Source organism: Rhinopithecus bieti, unplaced genomic scaffold, assembly GCF_001698545.2.
Source record: "Rhinopithecus bieti isolate Rb0 unplaced genomic scaffold, ASM169854v2 scaffold_8226, whole genome shotgun sequence".
In the NCBI taxonomy this organism is placed as follows: domain Eukaryota; kingdom Metazoa; phylum Chordata; class Mammalia; order Primates; family Cercopithecidae; genus Rhinopithecus; species Rhinopithecus bieti.
The window spans coordinates 1556184-1565734 of record NW_016805992.1 but is presented as its reverse complement, the minus strand read 5'-3'; the positions used below and the strand labels follow the sequence as shown (position 1 = coordinate 1565734).

At 46.0% G+C, this 9551-nt stretch overlaps 1 protein-coding gene across 2 annotated transcripts in view; it reads left to right on the top strand.

Moving 5' to 3' along the window:
* The first annotated feature begins 3341 nt into the window (after window positions 1–3341).
* The window catches only part of USP7 (ubiquitin specific peptidase 7), a 46524-nt gene continuing 40314 nt past the window's right edge, over window positions 3342–9551 (top strand). Inside the window, exon 1 of one of the 2 annotated variants that reach the window (XM_017874449.1) lies at window positions 3342–3486. Coding sequence is in view for 1 of the 2 variants with exons in the window: in XM_017874448.1 (XP_017729937.1) it covers window positions 3399–3486 (88 nt within the window). In the remaining variant the exon portion in view is untranslated. The remainder of the gene's footprint in view (window positions 3487–9551) is intronic. The other variant, XM_017874448.1, reaches the window with a different exon arrangement.

Here is a 9551-nt window from a genome sequence, read left to right as displayed (position 1 = left end):
ATGTCCGGCTAAATATTCCAGGGCCCTACCTGAAGCCAGCTCGAGCTTCACCTAGGAGAGGCCTCGCAGAGGGGACTGAACTCACTCCACAGCCTCTGATCTCTCCCACTCCCTGGAATGTCCAGAAGATGGCTGTCAGGAGCTTCTTAGGGAGTGTGGTAACTCTGTATTTTTTGGCAGCCACCATCGTCCCTGTTTCTGTGGATGCCTTGGGAGCTCACAGGCTCTCACCTCTCCTTTCCTGATGCAGGGAGTCATTGCTCTAACTACCCCACTTCCTGCCCTGGGTTGCCTGGTCCCAAGGTAACCCCTGCCCTCCACTCTGATCAACAGCCCTGATGGTGGCGTTCAGCTTCTTGGACGTTCCTAGTACACCTTTTGCCTCTCGTTGTGTTCCAGAAGCTGAAGAGTTCTCCTCCGTACTGTGCTGGAGGCTGGTCCTGCGCTGGAGGTGGCCAGAGCATTTGGCGGTGTTCTGGTTCTTGGATAAATGTGTTGATATTTGTCGTTGGACAAAGCATAGTTTGCCACTTGCAGAGACCACATGTGTATATGACCTGGTTATAGGATGCGTAGACAGGTGACCTGGCTGTAGGATGCATGGACAGATGACCTGGCTATAGGATGCGTAGATAGGCAGCAGGATGGGAGCCACAGCACAGGCTGTGAGAGCATTTGGAGTAGCAAAAATAAAATAAAGAAAAAACCTGGATGGAAACAGTCCTTTTTTTTTTTTTTTTTTTTTTTTTTTTTGGAGACAGAGTCACCCAGGCTGGAGTGCATTGGCTTGATCTCAGCTCACTGCAACCTCTGCCTCCCTGGTTCAAGCGATTCTCGTGCCTCAGCCTCCCAAGTAGCTGGGACTACAGGTGACCACCACCACCACCATGCCCGGCTAAGTTTTTGTATTTTTAGTAGGGACGGGGTTTCACCTTGTTAGCCAGGCTGGTCGTGATCTCCTGACCTAGTGATCTGCCTGCCTCAGCCTCCCAATGTGCTGAAATTACAGGCTTGAGCCAGTGAGCCCGGCCAGTCTTGATCTCTTGACCTCGTGATCCACCCTCCTCGGCCTCCCAAAGTGCTGGGATTACGGGCGTGAGTCACTGCACCCGGCCCCCCGAGTATTTTTATTACGCAGTTTGTTGAATCCACAGATGTGGAAGACTGACTGTATTGTTTCTTTTTTTTCTTTCTTTTGTTTTTTTGAGACGGAGTCTCGCTCTGTCACCCAGGCTCAGTGCAGTGGCGCGATCTCCACTCTCTGCAAGCTGTGCCTCCTGGGTTCATGCCATTCTCCTGTCTCAGCCTCCCGAGTAGCTGGGACTACAGGCGCCTGCCACCACGCCCGGCTAATTTTTTGTATATTTATTAGAGACGGGGTTTCATTGTGTTAGCCAGGATGGTCTCGATCTCCTGACCTCGTGATCCACCCGCCTCAGCCTCCCAAAGTGCTGGGATTACAGACATGTGCCACTGTGCCCGGCCGACTGTATTATTTCTTAAGACTGTGTGTGAATCCACAGTTATCTCAAAGTTTAATCAAGAAAAGTTTAATCAAGTCAGTATAGTATGGTGTAGTAGCAGTCCTACAGGAATCCAAGTTATTTTGGGAATATCCATATTTAAAAGCATATGTAGTCAAAGAACTTCAGCCTTCTTGGAGTGTCGTGCCTGTTTGCTTAGGACTTTTCCATTCTTCTTGCCTAGGTCCTCTTGTGGCAGTCAGTGCCTGTGCTAGTCCAGCTGTGACCCTGGTCTGGTGACATAGGATATTCTGCCCTACCTTACCCTGGGGCCAGTGACGATTACCTTATAATTGTACAAGGCCTGGCACATACATAATAGGGGCTCATTGGAGTTACTGATTGATGAAATACTTAAGCAGATGGTAGTTCCTTCTCATGTGGTCAGTATTTTCTCTCCCCCTCCTACCCCCACATAGATGCAAGCTCCCCAGACTGGCAGCAGGTCTCCTGAGCAATTCTCTTGTCCAGTTGTCTCCTGGCATCTGTGTGGAAAGTGTTTTGTGTTTCAGCTCCCAGACTGCTTTTTTGTCTGCCTTGAATTGCTTGAGAATTTAAGCCATGCTCTATATAGGTGCATAATGCAAACATTTTTCCCTTTCTGTTTTTTTTTTTTTATAGCCTATTTAAGTGACAGGGTCTTAAATAGGTAATAGGTCTTAATAGGTAAAGGCTGACTGCAGCCTTTACTTCCCACCTCAACCTCCCAAGTGGTTGGGATTACAAGGGTGCCCCACCTACACCCAGCTGTTTTTTTTTTTTTTTTTTTGAGACAGAGTCTTACTCTGTCACCCAGGCTGGAGTGCAGTGGCGCGATCTCGTTCGCTGCAACCTCTGCCTCCCGGATTCAAGTGATTCTCCTGCCTCAGCCTCCCGAGTAGTAGCTGGGATTACAGGCATGAGCCACCACGTCTGACTAATTTTTGTATTTTTAGTAGAGATGGGGTTTTGCCATGTTGGCCAGGCTGGTCTCAAACTTCTGGCCTCAGGTGATCCGCCGGCCTCAGCCTCCCAAAGTGCTGGGATTACCAGCGCGAGCCACCATGCCTGGCCCAAATTGCGTATCTTACAAACAAACTAGTTGATACACGTTGTTTCCGGTTAATCCTTTTTTAAAAAGACAGGGTCTCACTGTGTTGCCCAGGCTAAAGGGATCTTCCTGCCTCAGGGTCCTAAGTGCTTGGGATTCCTCCTGCTTCTTAGGCTGAGAGGGCGTTCTACTTTGCCTTTTAAAAATTAGCTTTTAGGCCAGGCGCGGTGGCTCAAGCCTGTAATCCCAGCACTTTGGGAGGCTGAAACGGGTGGATCACAAGGTCAGGAGATCGAGACCATCCTGGCTAACACGGTGAAACCCCGTCTCCACATAAAAAATACACAAAATTAGCTGGGCGAGATGGCGGACGCCTGTAGTCCCAGCTACTCAGGAGGCTGAGGCAGGAGAATGGCGTGGACCCGGGAGGCGGAGCTTGCAGTGAGCTGAGATCTGGCCCCCGCACTCCAGCCTGGGCAACAGAGCCAGACTCCGTCTCAAAAAAAAAAAAAAAAATTAGGTTTTAATTTTGGAGTAATTCTAGATGTACAGAAAAGTTGCCAAGTTACAACAGAGCTCCTGTGTGCCCCCCACTGACAATTTATATCACCAGTGTGAGTTTGTCACAGCTAAGGAACTGACATTGGTGTGTTACTGTTAACCAAACTCAATCTTTCATGATTTCACCAGTTTTTCCATTAATATCCTCTTGCTGGACTGCCTTATCTAAATTGAGGTTGCTTGAGTATGTTTCTGGTCCTAAAGACAAGGCTTTTGTGGGATGCTTTAAAAAATAAAAAAGAATGCTGAGGTAGAGCTCCTAGAGATTCTATGCAGTCACTCTGATGTGGGTGAGAGAACTCCCCCACCCCCAGCAGACGCCACTGCAGAGCCATGCAGAGATGGCTGGGAACCACAGGCTTGGGCTCGAAGGTGAGTCATATTTTCAGGTTGGGCTCCTTATGCTGGTGATGGATGGAGATAAACTATACTGACATGTCTAACCAGACTTCTGAAGTGTATTTGGGGCTACAAATCGAGAAACTACATATATCAGTAAACTTTATATCTTTAAATTTAGGTATATCTTTAAACTTATATCAGTAAACTTTATATAAAGATCCCTGCTTTCTCATTTACCTCTATTTTTTTTTTTTTTTTTTTTTGGAGACGAAGTCTCGCTCTGTCGCCCAGGCTGGAGTGCAGTGGCCAGATCTCAGCTCACTGCAAGCTCCGCCTCCCGGGTTTACGCCATTCTCCTGCCTCAGTCTCCCGAGTAGCTGGGACTACAGGCGCCCGCCACCTCGCCCGGCTAGTTTTTTGTATTTTTTAGCAGAGACGGGGTTTCACCCTGTTAGCCAGGATGGTCTCGATCTCCTGACCTCGTGATCCACCCGTCTCAGCCTCCCAAAGTGCTGGGATTACAGGCTTGAGCGACCGCGCCCGGCCATTTACCTCTATTTTAAGTGATACATTTAAATGAGTTCAGTGTGGGCAGAGGAGATGAGAGGTGAAGAGAGGACCATGCAGAAGCCAGAGGGAGTTCAAGGTGAACTGATGGGGTGGGGTGAGATGGGCTGTAGGGCGCCATGCGAGCCACCCAGAGACCAGGCGTTGGCCCGTGCATGTCTGCCGTAATAACAGAGCTGTAGTTTTGATCACTAGGCTGTCAGTAGTGGAAGGATCTGGGGGCTGAGTGGAGACACCTGTGGCTCAGAGGCTGAGCTGGATCTTCATGGACAAGGCACCACCTGGTGGCAGGACAGGGACTCAGTTTCAACACACCAGGGTTTTCTTGTGTTCCCAACCCCTGCCCCCTGCCAGCTTTTTGGGAGAGGATTGATAAATCTTTGTGAAGTGACAGAAAATATCAAAGCCAGCCAATTGGGATCTTGCTTATTCTGATCTGTTATCTCAGGAGTGAGATTTGGGTGCTGAAGTGGTCTACCTAACTTCTATAGTGGTTGGGAGGTGTTCTCTGTTGGGGTAGCAGTTCTGTGTTATGACATCACAAATGGAATTCAGGGGGAGGAAAGCAGGGTATAGGCGTAAGTGCCCAGTAGAGCAGGTGGGAATATTCATAGGCCCTGCAACTAGCCAGGGAGCCTACTTGGTGTTTCTAAAACATACTTTCTGCTTTTTCTTATACATATTGTGTTAAAAGGCCTAGCAGTCACGAATAATGGAGACTGTCTTCTATTTTTGGGTGGGGTGTGCATATTATGGGATGGTAATTGCTTTATTTCCTACAGACGTTTTTCATCCAGGGCCTGTTTGACATTGCACATTGTCACTTGTGTTTGCCAAACATGTCCCCAGTCTTATTTGAGGTAATTTTGTGTCAAAAATAGTGCGTTGTGGCTTATGCCTGTAATCCAAACACTTTGGGAAGCTGAGGTGGGCAGATCACCTGAGGTCAGGCGTTCGACACCAGCCTGGGCAACATGGTGAAACCCCATCTCTACAAAAATACGGAAAAATTTTAGCCAGGCGTGATGGCGGGTGAGTGTAATCCCAGCTACTCAGGAGGCTGAGGTGGGAGAATCACTTGAACCCAGGAGGCTTGAACCCAGAAGGTTGCAGTGAGCCGAGATCACGCTATTGCACTCCAGCCTGGGTGATGTTCAGAATGAGACTCTGTCTCCAAAAAAAAAAACAAAAATGCCTTAGCTCAAGTGTTTGGCCAAATCAGTCCCCATGTCTTAAAAACGTCCGAAGGCCGGGTGCCGTGGCTCAAGCCTGTAATCCCAGCACTTTGGGAGGCCGAGACGGGTGGATCACGAGGTCAGGAGATCGAGACCATCCTGGCTAACACCGTGAAACCCCGTCTCTACTAAAAAATACAAAAAACTAGCCGGGCGAGGTGGCGGGCGCCTGTAGTCCCAGCTACTCGGGAGGCTGAGGCAGGAGAATGGCGTAAACCCCGGAGGGGGAGCTTGCAGTGAGCTGAGATCCGGCCACTGCACTCCAGCCTGGGCGATAGAGCGAGACTCCGTCTTAAAAAAAAAAGAAAAAAATGTCCAAAAGGGTGGGATATAAAACTTGGTATTACATCACTCTTACATGGCAGTAAATATATGTGCATGCCAATCTTGAACATCTGTCTTGAACAACAAAAGAAGGCAGCCTCATTGTTTAGGCTATTTCTAGAAGCCTAGTACAGATTTTTTTGTGTGTGTGGCTATCCTGTGCTTTCATCATTTACTTCTGGACCAGGGATTTACCATGTCTTAATTAAAATTTTAATCCTCTTGCAGAACTAACTCATTTATGAGGAGTTTTTTAAAATGGGATCTCCTGCCCCTGGGAGCTGGGCTGGAATCACCTTGGCGGCTGCTTGGACACCCATAGGGCTGTTGGTGGCCGGATCTATGCCTCAAGTACTCGGTGGCCAACCAGTGGCCCTTGGCCATTTCACAGCCCCTGGCCTTGACCGCTTTCTCTGTGCCTGTCAGGTGGAAAAGGGCAGACTGGCCAATCCAACTCAGATGTGTTAATTTGGATGTAAAAGATGGGATCTTGTTCAGATTCTGTTGTAACCGCAGAGCTCTACTTTGCTTTTTCAAGGCCAACTGCAGAGTAGCCCTTACTTCACACTAGAACGATGTCAGAAAATAATAGGCTTTCTTTAGTCATCACACTACAGTTAATCCCACTGCTGAAAAGTGGGGGGTAGAGCTTACACATTTCCCCCACCCCAACCTGTAAGATATTATGCGCTCTTGAATTGGTCTTGGTTTTTACTATTGCTGTAACTTTTGGAGACAATGCAGTCTCTCTGAAGTCACCCAAACAAGCCTTTCTTTGAGCTCTAATCTGAATTCACTTGTGTCTCAATCTGATTTCACTAGACCTCATGAAACCATAACCTGTACCTCAGAATTACAGAGCAGTTGTAGAGTTCGCTTATTTTCCATCTGTTACACTGCTTACACTTACATATGATCCTCATTTTAGACCTGAAGTTTTATGTATAGAAAATGAGCCCTCATTTTTGCATCCATGCATTAAAACCATGTTTTAAAGCAACCGTCGTAGGATAAGTTTGAACCAAGGAAGTTAAAAGTACTAGGTGTACCTCTAGCAAATTACTTTTAAGATTTATAGACCAGGCATGGAGTCTCATCCCTGTAATCTCGGTACTTTGGGAGGCCACGGCTGGCGGATCACTTGAGGTCATGAGTTTGAGACCAGCCTGGCCAACATGGTGAAACCCTGTCTCTACTAAAAATACAAAAATTAGCTGGGTGTGGTGGCACACGGTTGTAATCCTAGCTACTTGGGAAGGCTGAGGCAGGAGGATCACTTGAACCTAGGAGATGGAGGCAGCAGTGAACCGAGATCACACCACTGCGTTCCAGGATGGGAGACAGAGGAAGACTCCATCTCAAAAAAAAAAAAAAAAAAAAATAGTCCAGGCAGGGTGGTACATGCCTGTAATCCCAGCATTTTGGGAGGCTGAGAGGGTGAGAGAGGTGGATTGCTTGAGTCCAGTTCAAGACCAGCCTGGGCAACACTGTGAAATCTTGTCTCTTTAAGGGGGGAAAAAAAATGTAGCACTTACACATAGTGTGAGTGTGTGCATATACAGTGAAGAAACTCTAGGTTGCTTCTGTGTAACCCTAATCTCTAGTAGGTTCTTATGTATCCTCCTGCTGTTTCTGTATACATCTTTTGAATTTTGTAAAGGGAAATACGAAATTCTATGTTTCTATTTCAACACAGCTCTTTCCTTTTATAACAGAGGTTGTATGTGATACGTATCGCTTGGTACCTGAATATTTTTGTTTTTAATAGAGATGGGAATCTCACTATATTGCCCACGGATGGTCTTGGACTCCTTGACTCCTGCAATCGTCCCATCCTGGCCTCCCACAAGTGCTAGGAGCCACCATGCTTGGCTAAATATTTTTTTAACATTCCATTGGGAGGTTGGCGCAGTGGCTCACGGGTGTAATCCCAGCACTTTGAGAGGCCATGGCAGGTGGATCACTTGAGGTCAGGAGTTCGAGGCCAGCCTGACCAACAATGAAACCCTGTCTCTACTAAAAATACAAAATTAGCCAAGCGTGGTGGTACACACGTGTAATCCCAGCCACTTGGGAGACTGAGGCAGGAGAATCGCTGGAACCCCGGAGGCTGAGGTTGCAGTGAGCCAAGATCACGCTACTGCACTCCAGCCTGGGCAAAAAGGTCAAAAGTGCATCTTATAAAAAAAAAAAAAATCCATTGGAATTTGCCATAATTTATTTAATAGGCCTTCATAGGTTTTTTTTTCCTATTCAATTAATATATAAATATATTCTTAAGTTTAAATATACATGTTACCTCTTTAAAAATTTTCAACTTTAAATATCACAGATAAGGCACTAGCCTGCTTTGTCCATCCCCAGCCCTGTTCCCTTCTTGCCCCCTCCACTTTATAGGGCCAGTCACTGTCCTTGGTTTACAATTTATACATCTCATAAAACTTTTTAAAGATTTGATGTAGTTCTAGGAAAATGAATGTGGGTGAAAGACCTTTCAGAGTACCTGATTTTTCTTTTTTTAAATTTAGCATGTATATTTGATTTAGAGCATTTGAGCTAGTTAAGAATCAGCATAAAGACATTTTTCCTTCTTTCCGTCCTTTCTCTTGAGTGTACGTCTGAGTTCCTTTCCTTAACCCTCTTCCACAGTATTTCTGTCAAGGCATGATGGTCTAGGGACTAGTTTAGAAGTGTGTGTATATGTTTTCAGAAATAAGCTTTAAAAAAATAATAAATTGAGACGAGATCTCACTGTGTTTCCCTGGTTGGTCTCAAACTCCTGGGCTCAAGCAGTTCTCTCACCTTGGCCTCCCAGAGTGCTAGGATTATAGGCAGTGAGCCACCGGTTGGACCAGAAATAACTTTTACACCATCATTAATTAAGTATATCTATTAAAAGACTGTCAAGATTGAAATAGATCTTTAATGTCTTAATCTTAAATGTCTGGGTGGTAATACCTGTTTCTTGGTATTTTGAATGTTTTGAGATGCTTGGGTGGTGGGGAGTAGTACCATTTTATTCAGGAATGACTGGAGAGACTTGTGATGTAATCTTAAGCATTAGGGTTTTGGAGAGTTCCTAGAGGGGGAAGTGAGTGTGACACTGTCCATGGTGCTGAATCAGATTGCATGCTGGTTCGAATGGCGGAAAGGCTCTGAAATTGTGAAGGCCACCCACACACACAATTACCTGACTGTTAAAAAGCTCATCTCCTGTCTGCAGTTGAGATTCATAATTTCTGTTGGTGTCCGATGCACCAGGGAAAGCCGACTGTGTAGGCAACTGTGGGGCCAGCATTAGTTGCAGTGAGCTGTTCTAATATGTGGAAGAACAAATTGATTTAAATGGGACATGTGAAGCTAGGTAAAACCTAAAAGTCCTGCTGTGATTATTCTGCTTGTAGAATAACCATCTGTGTCAGTGTGAGAAATCTGTGCTTTAAAATTAATGAAAAGTGATTGGAATGTTGTTGTAATTTACACCTTATTTGCCAGTTGTAGCTTAAAATGTTTTGAATCCAAACTTGAGTTATATGTGTTTTTCAGCCCAAGCATTTAGCACGCATTTAGAGTGATCAGTTTTATCCTTTCCTAAATACTTTACATAATCTAGGCTCTTTACATAATTATACAGTAATTGTCCACTGACACCTTGAGGATGATGATTTGATGTTTTAAGACACTGGCATGGGTGGGCGATCCCAGCACTTTGGGAGGCCAAGGCGGGTGGATCACTTGAGGCCAGGAGTTCGAGACCAGTTGACCAACATGGTGAAACCACATCGCCACTAAAAATACAAAATTATCTGGGCTTGGTGGCACGTGCTTGTAATCCCAGCTACTCAGAAGATTGAGACAGGAGAATAGTTTGAACCCGAAAGGCAGAGGTAGCAGTGAGCTGAGATTGTGCCACTGCACTCCAGCCTGGGGAACAGAGTGAGACTGTCTCAAAAAAAAAAAAAAAAAAAA